The sequence below is a fragment of the Prionailurus viverrinus genome, chromosome D3, assembly GCF_022837055.1.
Source record: "Prionailurus viverrinus isolate Anna chromosome D3, UM_Priviv_1.0, whole genome shotgun sequence".
Taxonomy (NCBI): Eukaryota; Metazoa; Chordata; class Mammalia; order Carnivora; family Felidae; genus Prionailurus; species Prionailurus viverrinus.
In genome coordinates, this window is record NC_062572.1 from 20,887,026 (window position 1) to 20,905,404 (window position 18,379).

The window sequence follows — 18,379 nt, forward strand, 5'->3', positions numbered from 1 at the left end:
CAATTTTCTAGGTGTGCTAGAAATAGTGGTTTGGTGCTGATATAGCTGCATTTTAGGGATGAAAGAAGCCTAGAACTTCCATGCTGCTCCACCATCTTGGTCCACTCCACCTGAAAGCAAAGTTCTAATAAAAACCACATAAAATGGAAGCAGACAGAGATTTTATAATGTGATAACACACTCTCTACCCACACAACAGACTCAGTCCCACAACCAGAAAATTAGCTAATGGGGTGGGGACGGGGGGACATTTCTATAAGATGAAAAGACTAATCTGAGCTAAACACCATTATTATTCAACATCTTTCTGCAAGTATTATACAATGAAAGTGAAGAAGAAAAGTCACTGGTTGGGTCTCAGCATTGATGGGAATGGACAGGGACTCATTTCAAATGACTGAAATATATGTTTCAGCTATAGGTAATCCAGGGCTTATGCTGCAGTGAGAGAAGAAATCATCCCAAAGAGCAAAAAAAGTACAGGCATTCTTATTGAAGACTAATAAGAAGATTACACAGGTCTGGAAACTTCTAGAAATGGGTAAAAGACCAAGGATGGAGACCCTGGATTCGTCAGAGGTCAGGTGGGAGTTGAGAACACTGGACCTACATCCCCCAGTCCATGAACTTCAGTGCAAAGAAACCTTGTGTCATGCCTGATGGGCAAGATGAGCTTCCTTGTGTCCTTTGAGACCCTTTGTCTAGGAAGGGGCTGCTGCGAGTGACGTTGGGGACAGAAGGGAAGGAGGAGCCCTCACTCCCAGGTGGTGCTGCTGCGTGCACCGGGGCCCATGGTGGCAGCGGCAGGAGCATCAGAAGCAGAAGCCACAGGCTGAGCCTGGTAAGCTGCTGGGGCCTCGCCCTCCCTGAAGATGAGAAAGGGGCTCTGCTTTCAGTTCTCATGGGCCTGGGACTCTGTGTGAGCCCAAGTTGCTATTACAGTGGGGGTGGGGGGCAGGGAGGAGCAGTCTTATCCTCAGACCTCAGCCCCGTAATGATCACAGAGTGACAGTTTCCAGACACGGTGTGAAAGAGTGAATCAGGGTCCCCAGTGGATCTAACCATCATAATAGATGAGGATTTAGGGGCAATTTATGGGAACTGTTATTATCAGGACACATATTGGACACGCCTGATGTGTCCTGACTCAGACAGAGCTGAATATTGTGTCCCTGTGTCTGCCGTGACCTGTCATGGACTGTGTCCTCAGGACAGCCTGCCCCTGGAAGGCAGGAATTTGTGCCCAGTTTGAGAAAATCAAACAATATCTTGCTCCCAATGAGAGGCTTCAAGGAGAGATTTCAGAGAATGTGGAATGACTGTAGACAAACTTCCTTGAGGTGGGTCTCAGACCCCAGTTTATATCAAACAAAGCAGCAGCTCAGTTGGCCAAAAAGTGAGGGATAGATGGGAAGTCCCATTGCTGAGATGACAGCAGGTTTTTGTCTCACTTCCCCACAGGCCTGGAGCACTGTGTCAGCACCTTGAGTAAAGTGAAGAGACTGGCAGTAATAATCAGCCTCGTCCTCAGCCTGGAGCCCAGTGATGGTCAAGGAGCCTGTGTTGCCAGATGTGGAGCCAGAAAATCTGTCAGGGACCCCTGAGAGTCAATCGCTACTATCATAGATGAGGAGTTTAGGGGCCTTTCCTGGAAGCTGTTGGTACCAGTTCACACCAGCAATACCGATGTTGTTGGCACCTCCAGCGCAGGGGATGGTGACCGTCTGGCCCAGGGCCCCAGACACTGAGGGTGGCTGACTCAACACAGACTGGGCCCAGGACCCTGGAAGTGGGAGAGACAAAGAGAAGGTGATGAAGAATCAGGTCACACATGTTATCCCAGGACCGCTTCCCTTGTCCCCACATCTAGTCACCTGTGCAGTGAATGAGGAGGGTGAGGAGGAGAGGGGACCAGGCCATGGTCGAGATCATCACTGATCCTGCCTTCTGTTGCTGAACAGCTGAGCAGACGTCCCCTAATCTATTCCTTCTCCTTTTCATCCTCTGAGAGAGGGAGGGCCCATCCATGAAAATGAGAGACCCTCAGCTCTTCGACATTTCAATGGCACGGGGTCAGGTCCCTCTGCCTGAGGATGTCAGGGTGGAGGGAAAGGGAGGGTCTCTGTTGGGTAAGAGGGTGGTGAGGTCACAGTTGTGAGCCCTGAGCAGAGGGCACAAGCAATGGCAGGTGGCAGGTCCCAGCTCTGGTCATCTGTGACTCCTCAGAAACAAGTGATATGTGCCCCCTGGTGTCCAGGCCTGGACACAACATTATGTGACATGGTGACTAGAGCCCATCAGAGAGAGTTCCTGCCTCCTCACTGCTGTGTCCACTGTCCCATTCCTTCAGGCCAGGCCAGGTGTCCCCCTGTGTGACTTCCCATCACCTCAGGACACACTGTGCTCTACTCAGGCTCCATGTAGTGAGTGTGTCCACGGCTCCCTTGTCTGTTGATGGGGCAGGACTGAGGTGGTGACTCTGGCACAACCACACAGATGAGGATCAGGACCAGAACAGTGATGGGTCCACATTGGCACCTGGCCAGTTCTGGGCAGGAGGCTGATTTCTTTCCTCTGCTTGTTTCCTTTCTGGTTTCAAAGTTATCCTTTCCCAGAAGTTCCCTCAGCACTGAGAAGACAGGGAGCCCTTTTCTCCAGGTTGTGGGTAGATGCTCTCGTGTGCCTTCCTAGGGGGGTTACACACTGACCATCTTCGTCGTCTGTCACTACTTCCACCTCCGCGAAACAACAGTTCTCCACACCCTGTGCTTAGTACTTCCCTCCTATGATCTGTCCCCCCAGCACACAGACCCAAGTCTGCAGGAGCCCGGGTGTGGCACTGACCTCAGAGCACGAAGGGCAAACCTGCAGGAAGCTCCAGGAGGGAAGGAGTGACAGCTGCGGGTGCTCTGATGGGGACCTCGTCGCAGACTTTATGTGTCTGTCACCACTTGGACAACTGCTACCTCAAAGTGAAGGTGGGTGATTTTATACAAAATTCAGTTCAGCAAGAATTATTTAAACTCAATGACACTGTTAATGGGAACATGCGGGTACAATCATGAGTATGTTTTCATAGATTCATGCTTATTGCAGACAAATTATGGATTGAAACAGTAGTTGAGAAAATGGATGAAAACCTAATGGAAAAGATGTGACTTTAGTTCTTGGTTTAATCGGGGTCTTGTAAACTTGTTTCTAAATCACTTCATGCTTTTGGGCACCTGGGTGGCTTAGTTGGCTAAGCATCCAACTTCAGCTCAGGTCATGATCTCACAGTTCATGGGTTGGAGCCCCGCATAGGGCTCTATGCTGACAGCTTGGAGTTTGGAGACTGCTTTGGATTCTGTATCTCTCTCTCTGCCCCTCCCCTGCTCATGCTTGCTCTCTCTCTCTCTCTCTCTGTCTTTCTCAAAACTAAATAAACATTATAAATTAAAAAAAAATAAAAAATAAATCATTTTTATTACTGTTGTTATTATTATTAATTTATTTTTTAATCATGACTTTGCATATTAGGTCTGGTCCTTCAAGAAGGAAAGCCCAACATGGTGCCCAGGGAAGCACCATTAGTAGCCTGTTCCTGTGAACTTCAGACTCATCTCAGTGATGGAATTAAACACAGAACTTCCAGGATGGACTGACTAGGAGTCAGACTCATCTCAGGGGTGGGTAAAACAATCGTTGCTGTGTTTTGTGTGTCCCATATGTTCAAGATAGAGCAATTAATTGCTCATTCAGTCACCAACCAGAGGGATGTATTTCTATTACCCAAGGCCAATTTGACCCAGAAAATTCTTTCAGAGATCCCACATTTGACTCTGGGTGAGGTGGAGATAAGGGGCACTATGTCCCTGAGGTCACAGTCCCTGTAGCCCTTGGTTGGATCGACTTTTCAACAGAGGTCCATCCTGGCTGGAGGTGCCACTGGAGTGCCACAGGAGTGACAGTTCAGCCCTGAGAGCGCAGGGAGACTGTGTTACGTCCCCAGGGCCTTGAGCTCTTTGGGAGCAACACTGAGGCTGCTATCCCAGAATCAACATGCTGATCAGCCTCAGGCATGGACTGGAGCTCAAAGATTATTAGGGCTGAACTGCCTACAGAGATAGAGACTTGCCCTGGGATTCCTGAGCATCAGCCTTGTCCCAGGAGAGCAGGTGTTCGCGGCACGTTCTGCCCCGGTGACAGGATCCCAGTCACACTCGATGTCCATGGTATTTCCTGCTGAAAAGATTCTGCCTCCCGGAGGTTGTGACTCTGAGGGTGAGCACAGGCTGAACCTGACTTCTGGAAAGACAGAGAATCCCAGAAACTGCAGAGCCCATGACAATAGACACTGAGAGAGAGGAGAGAGCCGTGTGTGTGTGTGTGTGTGTGTGTGTGTGTGTATGAAAGAGAGAGAAAGAAAGAACAAAAATACGCCCCAGTGCCCTCAGGAAGATTTTCACTCAGTGGACAAGCATGAATACAAGTGTTCCCCTGTCCGTCTCTGATTTCTCAATTCCCTGAGTGTTGATCTCCATGCAAACTGATTCCTGGGGCTGGCTCATTGCAACACACACCAGTGTCCTGAAGCTTGGAGCTAAAGAAGGTCAGTGTCCTGAGTGCTATTTCTCTTGCACAAGGATGGAATTTACATGAGGAGGAGGAATTTGGTGCAGATTAGCTCTGACAGTAATTCCACTGAATCAGAAGTTCAAGTCTTCTGGATGGAGAGACTTCTGTCCATTTTCATCCCTATAGACACAAAGCCCCGCAGCTTTGGGGTCTTCAGGTGTCAGCAGGCACAGGACCAGGGGTTACCACACATCCCCGTTATTCCCCCTCCCCCAACTCCTGCATCACAGCCATCCTCCCTGCACCTCCAGGATCTCCAGATGCCTCCCTTGTGTTGACCATGAGAGAGCATCTACTCTTATTCTGGCAAAGGGCCGATGCATGAGACTCCACTGATTGGAGCAAAGTGTGTGTGGCTGAGTGAGTGTCCTGATGGTCTTAGGAAACAAATATTTTGGGGAACAAGAGAAGTTGGCATGTATTGAAATATGCAATCAATCCTTCCTTTTTTTGACTATTTCAACAGTGACCTTTTGCGGGTCCTCACTAATTCTGAAGAAGATAAATAAGTACACCGATAGCTCCAAGTCTGGATAAGCATTCATTTGTAAGAAAAACAGTAATCGTGTTGGCATATTAGAGACTGACGGAGGCTGATGCTGCATAGGAGCTATAATCTGGGGATGACAGCAGGAATCAAATGATGAAGGGATTTCCTGCTGATCCAATGTCTGTGACTTCTCCCTACAGATGGACACTGCACACTGGAAACTACAGCAAGATCGTTTCCAGTGTTCTCTAAAATCCTAACCTGGAGACAGCATTCACACCTGAATAGCCAGAGGGATAGACTGAAGCCTGAGGGAGGCAGGAACAGAGGGGAGAAAAGGTGGGGTATGGTATGCGGGGGGTGGGGGGTATTGTCAGTGTAAGAAGCAGTTGTGACCACTTTTTTTGTCAGCTGGTTCAGAGAAAGAGAAAATTGTGTCTGTGACCAACATATCAGCTATGGATGTATCATTAGTGCAAAGAGTTACATTTTATGGATGAGTTATGACTGTCATCATTTTCAGTTGAGACGATATTGTGAGATCTTAGAAACCATGGGTTTCTGTCCCGATTCCTGGCATAGAGCTCCCGAAGCCTTCGGCATTTCCTAGGTGACAAGGCCACTAGGAGCATTTTTGTTTCAGTGAGGCAACCCTAGAAAGGCTCCTGGCTGGGGGTGGTCCCCAGAAAGTCTGAGCCATGACCAGACGCTTGGAATATCCAGCCTCCCCCTTGCTGAGAGGGGAGAAGAGCTGAATGTGGAGTCAATGGTTGATTACGTCTACATGAAGACTCAATAAAAATGCCAAAATATGGGATTCAAAGACTCCCACATAGGTGGACACATTCATATAGGGAAGGTGACACACCCCAACTGCACGGGGACGGGAGCTCTTGTTTGGGGGCTCCTTTCAGACCCCTACCCGTGTGCTTCTTCGTCTGACCGTTCATCCTACTCTTTCAGTATCATTCCGTGAACTGGCAAGTGGAAGTAAGAGTTGTCCTGAGTTCTGTGAGCAGCTCTAGCAAATAAATCAAACCTGCGGAGGGTTCACAGGAACCCCTGTTTGCAACACGTTGGACAGAACTTATGGGTTAACTACTATTTGTTGTCGGCGTTGGTTTGTGAGTTCAAGCCCCACATTGGGCTCTGTGCTGACAGCTCGGAGCCTGGAGCCTGCTTTGGATTCTGTGTCTCCCTCTCTCTCTGCTCCTCCCATCCTCTCCCTCTGTCTCTGTCTCTCTCAAAAATGAATAGACATTAAAAAATAATTAAAAAAACATAAAAAAAAGAGAAATTCTGGAATTCCACGCATCAGTCTCTGAACTGATTTGAGTCTGGGGAGAAAGAACCCCTGACCAGCCACGTGGCCAGCTCTGGGTGTGAGCAAGGTGCCAGGGGTCAGAGAAATTCCATCATGAGGAATTTATTTTCTGATTTCTAAGTCACGTGACACTACCTAAATTCCAGATCAAACCTCGTGGGTGAGCGTGAGCCTGGCCTGGCCCGGAAATGCTCTGTGGCAGGAATATCAGAATATTCTGGAGCTGGGCTGCAGCTGGAGGGGCTGGGCTTCAGGAAGAGCGAGGGCATCACAGAGACTCAGTGGTGCCCAGCGACCCTGCTGACAGTGATTTCTTCTGAAACGTCATCATTCAGCTGCCTGCCATCTTCACCCAAGCTCTGTAGTCACCCTGGATGTAATGGTGCTGAAGCAGGACCAAGGGATCCCTTTGTGCATTCTTCCTCTGGGAGACTGTCCAGATCAAAGACTGTAAGACGCCTGGCTGGGAGACCCTGCAGCTTAAGCTTCTCTCTTGCTTGATGGGGACGCTGTGCCTGGCTCAGTGCACTTTCCATCACATTAGCCCACGTGTGTCGTAAATAAAGGGGCAGGTGAACTTGTGGAAAGTTATGTTTCCTTTAATGGATTTATAAACTAGCGACAACATGAAATTCTTTCCTTAAGAAATAATCTCAGAGTTTTCTCTGATTCTTCTGTAAAGCATGGCCTCAACCCTTCTTCCTCTGATCACTGCAGTGTAGGCTTTGTCTTCTTTAGGTGCCTTCCCATTGGATTTCTAGTAGTTTCCTTATTTCTTCTAGACAGTGTGCCTGGCACATAATGAGCCTGTCCTAACACTGCTTGCCAGCACATCTTTGCAAGCCCCAACCAGGGGATGACAGGGTCAGGGTGTGGACCCATCTGCCTTGATCCTGCCTGAGGGACTGCTGACCCCCTGCTCCGAGGCTGGGGTCCCGTATGGAGCTCAGCTTCAGACTCCTTATCTGCCATGTCCTGTTGATCCCTTTTTCTCAGCAAGAAAGTGAGAAGGGTAGCCAAGTAGTCATTAACAATCTTTATTGTATAAAAGAATGCTCTGGAAACATTTAAATCCAAACCAACTACAGAACCCCAGTTCTTGAAGTTCATGTTAACTTATCTAAAGGAAATTGTGATTTTCTGTGCTTCCCTAAAGGGGAACGTTTGTAACACATGGGTAGCAATGAGAACAAGGGAACTGAGCTCAGCCTCGCATGGTGTTCTTGTAACAATTCTTTCTTCTTTCAACAGGCACATTGTGAGATGAGAGTAAGCAGATATGTGCATTCCTAGAACTATGAACAAGTCGCCTGGGTCAGGGGCTGATCTTTCCCGGAATCGGGAGGTGGAAGTCACCCTGCATCAGAAATGGGTCCTCATGCTGTCCCAGCTGGTGGAGCCCCCTCCCTGCAATGGTGCCACACCTCCCACTTCCTTTTTCTCATACCCATCCCCCTCCTTATTCCCTAAATCCTCCACGTCACAGGGGTCCTGACCCTCCTTCTCCACCCCACTGGCCAACCCTTGTCCAGGACTGGGTGACTTGGGCACCATCCACAGTCCTGCCTGGTCCCCACCTTCATGCTCCCCTCCTGCTCCTTCCTTGTCTGCATAGCGCTGGGACCTCATCACAACGCATCAGATTCTGGAGTACCTGTCAACCGCTCCAATACTCTGGTTCCACCCCCCTGATCCCATCCTCATGCTCCCAGGACATAGCTTTCCTATACATGTTTAGCTTCTGTGTCCTCTCTCTTCCCCCAAACACTGTCAATGCCCTGAGCATGGGGACCTTTCCTATGGTGTCCGCATGTGGTCCGTGTCTCTAGACTCAGGTTTCTCACATAGTAGGTATTCTCCAAATGGTGTGGATCTTCACAGTCAATTATTCAGAGTCGACACACCTGGACACTGTGTCCCTGGCTCTCCCCTGACTCCCTGATATGGACTCAACTGTGTCCCCCTCAAAACCCTACGTTGAAATTCCAACCCTCAATGGTATGTATTTGGATATAAGTCACTGAAGGAAGTAATTAAGGTAAATGAAGACGTAAATAAGGGTGATGGCCTAATCAAATGGTCTCTTCATAAAAAGAGGAAGAAAAAACAGAGTTGAGCACACACAGAAAATAGGCCACAGTGAGGATCCACAAGAATGCAGCCATCTATAAGAAAGATCTCAGGAAAGCAAACCTACGAAGACCTTGGACTGGAGACCTCCAGTCTCCACACTGAGAAAATGTGCTTCTGTTGGTTAAGCCACACAGCCTGTGTTATTACATAATGGCAGCCCAAGCAGACTGACACATCTCTCCGTGGACTCTTTCCCCAGGACAACCTGTCCCAGAATCCAGAGATTTATGCTCAATTAGAGTAAAAACGAACAATGTATGGTGGCCAACTGCAAGCTTGGGGGCAGAATTTGAGAGGATGGTTCCCATTCTTTGTAGCAAGTTCCCGGTGGATGGATCCCAGACCCTAGCTTTTGACAAAACAAACAAAGGAAGCAACTATTGTGACAGAGGGGTCGGGGCTGCACAGGGATCCCCATCATTATGAGGACAGTAAGTTTTTGTCTCACCTCCCCGCAGACCTGGAACACTATGTCAGCACTGAGACGGTTCTCACAGGCCTGGAATAATAATCAGCCCCAGCCTCAGCATGAGGCCAGTGATGGTCAAGGAGCTTGGGCTGTAAGACCTTGAGCTCTAGAGTCAATCAGGGACTCCTGAGTATCAGTTGTCAATTGTTATCATAACATATGAGAGAAGTCTGAGGAGCATATTCATGGGAGCCACTGGTACCAGTACATGCAATAAACACAACCAATGTTGTCAGTGTTTCCAGTTCAGGAGATGGAGAACCTCTGACTCAGGGCCCCAGACACTGAGGGCGGCTGAGTCAGCACAGACTGGGCCCAGGACTCTGCAAGGGGGAGAGACACAGGAAGGATGATGCTGGGTCTAGACACAAGAGGAGGATAAAGGGCCCAATAGTCCTCCCTGGACCACTTCCCTGTCCCTGAATCCGGTTACCTATGCAGTGAGCAAGAAGGGTAAGGAGGAGAGGGATGCAGGGCATGGGGCAGACCGTCACTGTTTCTGCTTTCTGTGGCCACCCAGATGAGCAGAGCCTCCCTTAATCTCTCCATTCCCCTCTTCATCTTCTGGGAGAGGGAGGGCCCATCCATGCAAATCAGACCCAAGTTCTCTGTCCTCTCACTGGCCCTGGGTCAGGTCCTTCCATCTGAGGATGTCAGGGGGGTGGTAGGGGAGTGGCTGGGTGGAGCCAGGAGTGGGGAGGCCCCAGCTGTGAGCTCTGAGCACACGGCACAGGCAGTGCCAGGTGGCAGGTCCCAGCTCTGATCATCCCTGACCCCTCAGAAACGGAACCCATGCGCACCCTGGTCTCCAGGCCCAGACACAACACTGGGTGACATTGTGTTGATCTGAGCCCTGCATTACAGCCAGGCCAGGTTTCCGCTTATGTGGCCTCCCATCATTTCTGGACAGACTTTACATTCTACTCAGACTCCTCAGGGTGAGTGTGCGCATAGCTCCTTGGCTGTTCATGGCTCAGGATCGAGGGCACACACCTCACCATGGCCCGAAGCCCTGAGAGACCAGCTGTTTCTGTAGCTCACCGGGTCCCAGTCTATTCAAACATCCAGGTCCGGTTTCTAAATGCTATGATCCTGTAGTGCTGCACATGATTATTATACTTTTTTCTCACTCTTAGAAGGAGCCCTGATCGATGGGAGTGTAAACATGTATATATAGCGTCAAAATTAAAGAAAAATCTCCTTTAGAGTGTTGCTGGGAGACCAGTAGGGGAAACTCTCACGCCCACCACTCCTCAATTACAGATCAAACAAAAAAGATGTACCTTGCAAGCGATGCCAGTGGTAAAGGTGTCTTTGGTTAAGTTAGCAAAGTGACTTTTGCAAAGCAACTAAAGATAGGGGGCTGGTTGCCAGCACTCACATTTGTGAGTAGAGGGTTGGAACTATCAATACCCCCTCCTGACCTGGGTGGGGAGGGATTAGTTTGAATCTATTGCCAATGGCTGATGATTTAACCAATCATGAGTATGTAATGAAGTCTCCACTAAAACCCAATAGGAAGGGCACCTGGGTGACTCAGTTGGTTGAGCATCCAACTCTTGATTTTGGCTCAGGTCATGATCCCAGGGTCGTGGGATTGAGCCCTGCATCAGGCTGGGTGCTGAGCATGGAACCTGCTTAAGATTCTCCATCTCTCTCTCTCTCTCTCTCTCTCTCTCTCTCTCTCTTTGCGTCCCTCTCCCCCACTTGCATGTTCTTTCTTTCTAAAAAAAATTTTTTTTAAAGGAGGGTCTTCATAGAGCTTCAAGATTGGTGAACAGGTGGAGATTTGGAGCCATATCAGGCTCACAGTGGACATGGAAGCTCCATGCCCTTCCCCCATACCTGGGCCTGTGTATCTCTTCCATCTGGATGCTCCTCAGTTATACCCTTTTATAATGAATCAGTAATCTTGTCAGAAAAAAAAAGACATTTCTTTGAATTGTGTGAACCACTCTAGCAAATTAATCAAATCCCTATAGGAGGTGACTGCAACCCATTTCACGTGGGCCCAAAGCTCAGGTAACACCCAAGACTTGTGATTGGCACCCCAAATGGAGGGCATTCTTGCAGGACTGAGCCCTTACCCTGTGGGAACTGTGTTATCTCCAGTACTGAGTGTCAGAATTGAGTTGAATTGTAGGGCACCCAGCTGATGTCCCAGTATGGCTTGCTGGTGTGGGGAAATCCCTTACCACACACTGGAATTGGTGACCAGAATTTCAGGTGGTTGACTCCTTCCTGGGTTTTTCCATCATAGCCGGAACCATTTTAAATTTACATAAAAATTAGTTTTTCATAGATCTCATGGAAAATCTCACTTTTCTAGAATTCAAAAGTAAACTATTCATGTGTGAGGTTATTTTGTCTACCTGCTGGATGGTGCTTCAAACATCACTCTTAAGTGCATTGCATGCATAGATTATTTTCTTGGATGCTAATACGTATCTTGTTTTTTATTCTTGTATCAGTATCACATTGGTTAAATTATTTTAGCTTTAACAAATGTCTCAGTATCCAACAATTTATGTCCTACTTCTTTGTCCATTCATTTGCAAAATGCTCTAGACTATTTCTGTCCTTAAAATTGTCCTTATAAATATTAGGGAAAAAGAAATCATTAAGCCAAACTACCAACAAGTTTATCTTTCTATTTATGCAAGTCCTTTTCTATCTTTTTGAAAGGATTTTTCATTTTTTCCTAGAGTTTATGCATTTTTTTTTGTCAGGGATGGGCTGGAGTCTCTGTGGAATGTGTGGGTTCATAAAGTTGCCACTGTGTATTGGCGGGGAAGAAGGGGCTGCCACCGTTCCTTGGTTCCCAGGGGCACCTTCTCTTCTGAGCCATGGGGAGACTTGCTGAGCCTGAAGTTTGTCTCCTGTGCTGACTAGTGAACAGCATGGTCAGGAAGAGGTTCCAGAACAGGTCTGAAGTCCTGTGCATGCCGTGCCTGGCACAGGCAGAATCCACAGGACATTCCTAACTTATGGTCCTCACGTGGCAGGGTTGTCCCTCAGTCTCCCCATTCCAGTGTCTCTGAGAGAATTATCTTCCTGAGCGAGGATTTTCTGCTGTGTTCACGTGAGCAGGCTGAGCCTACAATTTCAACAATAGCTCAGACTAAAGCTCCTTAAAGCCAATGCTTCCTGGAGAGTTTCACAGCCTAGGCTGCTGGTAATGTGATAGAAACAGTAGAGACCATGAAAAGGAGCCCAACATCCCTACTCATTAGGGAAATGCAGAGCAAAACCACTTACATACCACTTCAGCTTTATGAGGAGATGGTCATCTGAAACCTCATATATGCTAGTGGGAATGCAATCCTTTGCAGCCGCATTGGAGAACAGTCTGGCACTTTATTCAGAAGTGTATAATAAAGTCATGATATGGCCCAGGCATTCAGCTATTAGGTATCAAACCAAAAGAAACTAACATATATGTCCACACAAACAGCTTGTATAGGAGTGTTTATGGCAGCAATAGACACAATGCAAAATAGACAGAAGGTGTCAACGACACAAATGTCCATCAGCTGATAAATAGATAATGAATATATGGTGCATCCATACAGTGAAATACTAGTCACCAATTTAAAAAAGTGAACTACAGAGCCAGGTATAACTAGATGGACCTCAAAAACATATTACACCTAAGAATTCGGCAACAGAAGGCCATCACATGTTTGTTTTGACAGCCTATCCAATAAAATTGGAAACTTCCAGATAGATTAGCATGGGCTCCACGCAAGGGTGCTATGCAACTAAGTGAAACATTCCATACATTTACAGATGGTGATGTTCCCACAGCAATGTGCATGCACCTAATGTGGGTGAATGGGGCACTTAAAATGGCACATGTTCAGTGTTACAGTGCACGTAAAATACCCACAAGAAATCACCGCAGACAGAATGGAATTTGTGGCTACAAAGGGCTGAGCGCAGTGGCGACAGTGACTTCACTGCTGGTAGGTCCAAGGTTTCTCTGCAGGTGATGGAAATGTGGTAAATTCAGTCATGATAGAGATTGTCCAACTGTGGAACTATATTAAAGACCATGGAATTGTATACTGTAAATGAATGAACTTTGTGGCATACAAATTATCTCAATAGTTTTGTTTTGCTTTGTTTTTAGAAACAAACAGTATGAGGGAGAGCAACTGTGACCGACCTTTTAAGGTCATTCTGTGCTCAGAGCAGACCCTCACACCCTCTAGGGTGTCCTGTTTGTCACAGGCAATAATGGGGGTGACCACGAGGGGCAGGGGCAGGTTTTTGTCTTAGGTCCCCATGGGCCTGTAGCACTGTGTCAGCATTGATGCTTTCATCCCACACTGAGCAGTAATAGTCAGCCTCGTCCTTAAGCTGTAGGCCCAATATGGTCAGAGAGGCTGTGTTCCCAGAGTGGGAGCCAGAGATCTGGAACTGTGAGAGCCTACTTGTCCTGAGCATCACAGTTTTGGGGCCACCGTGAGAAATCTGTTGGTACCAGCCCACATAATTTGTTCCAACATTGTTACTGTTTCCAGTGCAGGTGAGGGTGACCTTCTGTCCCACAGACCCTGACATGTATGCTCCCTATGTCAGTGGAGACTGTGCCCAGGACCCTGTAACAGAGCAGTGGAGACACAGACAGGGGAGTCTCAAGGAAGAAGAAGAAAAAAACAGAAGAAGAAGAAGGAGAAGGAGAGGACAAAGTGGAAGAAGTAGTCAACCTGTAGTTAGCACTGCAGGATGGAGTGGATTGACTGTGGGGCCCAAGAAGGTTGGATCTCATGTTCCTGAGCCTGGGTCACTGGAGGAGCACTAGGACCTTTGGGTTGTGTTGGTCAGTGATGTCTGGCTTCATTCTGGATTGGAAACAAGTGCTGATGAGGTAGCATGATGTGGAGACAAAAAAGGAACCTTGGTCCCAGGGTACATGGTTGAGCCAATGATTTGGCTCATCTCTGGTTGAGTCCAGAGATTTGAGGAGATATCCCGGGAATGATGTGTCAAAATCATGTCATTCTGTCCACTGCTGTTGCTCCTTCGGGGGGAAGTAGAGAGTGCATTTCTGTCCTGGGGTCTCTGTCCCTGATGGAGGCTGGATCAGCAGGGAGAGGTGTGGAGATCCGTGAGCACAGGGCAGGGTCAACACTTCAGAGAGTGGGGCAGAGCTAGGGTAGGATCCCTGCTGGAGCTCAGGAAGCATTCATCTGGGTGGTAAGTAAGAACAGGGAGGACTAAGGGCATCCAGTCTGTGGTGGCCATGACCTGACACCTTGATCCTTAAATCGCCAATGAGGGCATACCTGTCTCACACTTCTTAGTCCATTCCACACCCTGAGGAATTGGGTCTGTGATGGTTAAATTATGAGTAGCTTGTGTAGGCCATGAGAGCCAGATGTTTGGTCTAACATGATTTTAGTAGTTTCTGCGAATATATATTTCACATGATATTAAGAAGTAAATGAGTAGGGGCACCTGGGTGGCTCAGTCAGTTAAGCAACTGACTCTTGATTTCAGATCAGGTCATGATCTCACGGTTCATAAGATTGAGCCCTGCATTAGGGTATGAGCTGAAAGCATGGAGCCTGATTGGGATTCTCTCTCCCCTTCTCTCACTGCCTCCCGCCCCCCCCCCCACTGTGCTCTCTCTCTCTCTCTCTCTCTCTCTGTCTGTCTCAAATAAAGGAATAAATTTTAAAAAATGGAATTAAGTCAGTAGACTTTTATTAAAGCCAATTACCATCCATAATGCGAATGGGCCTCATCCAATCAGTTGAAGGCCTTGATGTAGAAAAGACTGACCTTGCACAGAAAGAAGGGATTCTGGGAATACATTGCCCTCAGAACAAAACTACAACATCTACATTTCCTCTCCTGGGTCTGTGGCCCTCCAGCCCACACTGTGGATTTTGGACTTGCCAACCTCTACAACAATGGCTAAAGAGTCCTTAAAATAAATATCTCAGATAGATTGATATGCACACGTAGACATGCACTTAGACATACATTATATTACACATACGTATACACATGCATCTTATAGGTTCTTTTTCTTAGGAGAACCCTAACTCATGTGCAGTCCTTTATCCAAATCTCAGTCTTATTCTTTGTTTTTTTCTAGCCCTTTGCATGGTTCAATTCTACAGAGGGATCAAGACAACTGGTCAGGCAATGCTAAGTCTGTGCTCTAGGTCCTGCAAAGACCATGCGAAATCGTGATCACAAGGTGATCACAGGTGTCAGGTGGTGGGGAAGTGACCACCATTGAAGTTTCTTGCAACTCTTTACCTTCTTTCTACCTCTGGGAAGAGAAGGTCATCATGTGAGTAATATACTTTCTGCTTTCTTTCTTTTTTTAATTTTTTTAACGTTTATTTATTATTGAGAGACAGAGAGACACAGAGTGTGAACAGGGGAGGGGTAGAGAGAGGGGGAGACACAGAATCCGAAGGAGGCTCCAGGCTCTGAGCTGTCAGCACAGAGCCTGACACGGTGCTTGAACTCACTATCTGTGAGATCATGACCTGAGCCGAAGTCAGTCGCCTAACCAACTGAGCCATCCAGGCGACCCTATACTTTCTGCTTTCTAACTCTCATGTGAATGCCTACATTTCATATCAACACCTCGTGCCTGGGAGTGAGTGTGTGTTGGTCTGGAATTGATCAGGTGCATGGACATCAGAATGGTCATGGGATTGAGCTATGATTTTATGAGATGGAAACGACCTGGCCCATGTCCCCTGCCCAGATGCCAGTGTCCATAGTCCATGTCCCAACTTGAATAACAAAGAGGGTAGAGGGAAGAAGAGGTGGTAGGCACGGCCATATTTGGTGAAATTTTATCATTTTCTTCTCCTATTTGAACCCCAAATCCCCAGCCATGTGATTAGTCAGTGACTAAGCCCAGTTCCAACCAGATAGCCACTGTATTACCCAAGCCACTTGGACAATCCCCTCCCTGGTCACCATGATGATTTCAGGGGAGATGGTGGAGTGATGTGGTCCAGGCAACTTGAAAACCGAAGTTTCTGGTCAGTGGGTCATGGAGGGCAAATCTCCCGTCCAGAGGGTATGTTGTATGGACCTCATTCTGGGACTGCAGGGACATTTGTCCCAATCTGGGAAGTCAGCCTGAGACACAGTATGTTTTACTTCTGTTTCTACTCTCTACTTCCAGACACTGTCAGTTCCCTGAGCAGGTGTACCCTCCATGTGTTTCCTTTGCTGTGTCCTGACCCCTTAGACCCAAGTCTGCCATGTAGCAAGGGTTCAGTAAAGGGTGTGAATGCATACCATTGGAAGAGTGGACTATCCTAAGCCAGACACAGCTGGACTCTGAGTCCTGGTTCTGTCCTGACCCCTTGATAAGGACTGAACTGTGTGCCCTCAAAACCCTATGTGGAAATCCTAACCCACATTGTGATGTTTGCAGATAAGGCATTGAAGCATGTAATTATGGATAAATAAGGTCATATGGGTGGTGTCCTAAAAAATAGGGATGATGTCTTTATAAGAAGAGGTAGAGACACCAGAGGGGAAAACACAAACAAGGCCATGTGAGCACCCAGGAAGAACGCCACCATCTGCAAGCCAAAGAGAGAGACCTCAGGAGAAATCAAACCTGGCAACACCTTGAACTTGGACATTTAGCATCCAGAACTGTGAGAAAATCAATATCTTTTGGATTAGCCACACAGTCTACGGTTTTATGTTACGGTAGCCCTAGCAGACAGGCACAAGCCTCAGGGACTCTGTCCCCAGGGCAATATCCCAGCGTACAGGAATTTCTGCTCAGTTTGCATGAAACAGAAAATGTGTACCTGCAAGGACAGGCTGCAGAGACAGAATTGAGAGCACAAGGACACATATCCTAGAGAAAGTTCCCTGAGTTGGGTTTCAGACCTCAGATTTAGGTCAAACAAAAGGGGAACCAGCTGTCTTGGCAGAAGATGGGGGCTGCAAAAGAAATCCCATCACTGCAGGGACAGCATGTTTTCGTCTCACTTCCCCACAGGACTGGAGCACTGTGTGAGCACTGAGACTATCATCCCATGCTGAGCAGTAATAATCAGCCTCGCCCTCAGCCTGCAGCCCAGTGATGGTCAGGGTGCCTGAACTGCCAGACTTTGAGCCGGAGAATCTATCTGGGACCCCCGAGGGTTTGCTGTTATCCCAATAGATGACGGTTTTGGGGCCCATTCCTGGGACTTGTTGGTACCAGCTCACAGCATTACCACCCCCGATGTTGGAGCTGCTTCCGGTGCAGGAGATGGTGATCCTCTGGCCTAGGGTCCCAGACACTGATGGTGGCTGAGTCAGCACAGACTGGGCCCAGGACCCTGCAAATGAGAGACCCAGAGACCGTGATGCCAGGGTCTAGAGACAAGAGGAAAAAGAAGGACCCACATGTCCTCCAAGGGCCCCTTCCCTTGGCCTCACATCCAGTTACCTGTACAGTGAGCAAGTAGGGTGAGGAGAAGAGGGGTCCAGGCCATGGTGGAAGTCATCACTGTTCCTACCTTCTGTAACCCACGGTGTGCAGACCTCCCCTAATAGGTCTCTTCCCCTTTTCATTCTCTAAGAGGGGGAGGATCTGTCCATGCAAATGAGACTCATAGCTGTCTAACACTTCACTGGTCCTGGGTCAGGTCTCTCTGTTGAGGAGGTAAGGGAATGGGTATGGGAGGGGCTGTGTGGGGCCAGGGGGTGTGGATGTCACCACTGTGAGCCCTGAACATAGGGCACAGGCAGTTCCAGGTGGCAGGTCCCAGCTCTGATCACCTTTTAACCCTTGAAATGGGCTGTATGTGTCCCTTGGTGGTCCAGGCCCAGACACAGCATTGTGTGACATGTGACTGGAACCAGTCAGGCACACCTCCTGACATCCTACTGCTTTGTCCCCTATCCCCTGCTTTAGGGCCAGGTATCCCCTTATGTTGCCTCCCATTACCTCAAGGAAAGCTGTATACTCTACCCAGACTCTTCAAGGTCTGGCCATGGCTACCTTGGCTGTTCATGGGTCAGGGTCGAGGTGGTGTCTCTGCTCAGATTCCTTTTCAGTCAGGATCAAATCCAGAGCACTGTGCTACCCCCATGAAGATGTGTCTCTTTCTGTGCAGGACACATGTTTTTTCCTCTTATGTGATTCCTTGCTTGTTACAAATTTAGCAGTGTATCTCCAACACACAAAAATATTTTTTCAAAGTCCGTTTTCCTGGTGAACTATGAGTATTTTTATGTTTTATTTGCTGTTTATTCAAGCTTCACCATTTTACTGGTCTTCTCACTAATAGATGAGTTTAATAGCATATTTTATACTTGTCCATTCTGTATTTGTATGAGAATCAGATATTTGGCT

General features: G+C 47.9%; 1 protein-coding gene, 2 long non-coding RNA genes and 2 gene segments (V, D, J or C); 2 read left to right on the forward strand and 3 right to left on the reverse strand.

Annotated features, from left to right (window-relative positions):
• The window catches only part of LOC125148995 (uncharacterized), a 28,152-nt gene extending 26,543 nt beyond the window's left edge, over nt 1-1,609 (forward strand). The window contains exon 4 of the long non-coding RNA XR_007145773.1: nt 1,495-1,609. This is a non-coding gene — a long non-coding RNA (uncharacterized LOC125148995). The remainder of the gene's footprint in view (nt 1-1,494) is intronic.
• The window catches only part of LOC125148931 (immunoglobulin lambda variable 5-37-like), a 1,027,427-nt gene that overhangs the window by 805,664 nt on the left and 203,384 nt on the right, over nt 1-18,379 (reverse strand).
• The window catches only part of LOC125148968 (uncharacterized), an 863,358-nt gene that overhangs the window by 804,500 nt on the left and 40,479 nt on the right, over nt 1-18,379 (forward strand). The window lies entirely within an intron of this gene.
• Nucleotides 1-18,379, reverse strand: part of LOC125148935 (immunoglobulin lambda-1 light chain-like) — an 899,300-nt gene that overhangs the window by 781,513 nt on the left and 99,408 nt on the right. The window lies entirely within an intron of this gene.
• LOC125148941 (probable non-functional immunoglobulin lambda variable 1-50) lies at nt 16,907-17,586 on the reverse strand. The segment is given in 2 exon segments: nt 16,907-17,360; nt 17,471-17,586. Coding segments are annotated over 2 exon segments (483 nt in total).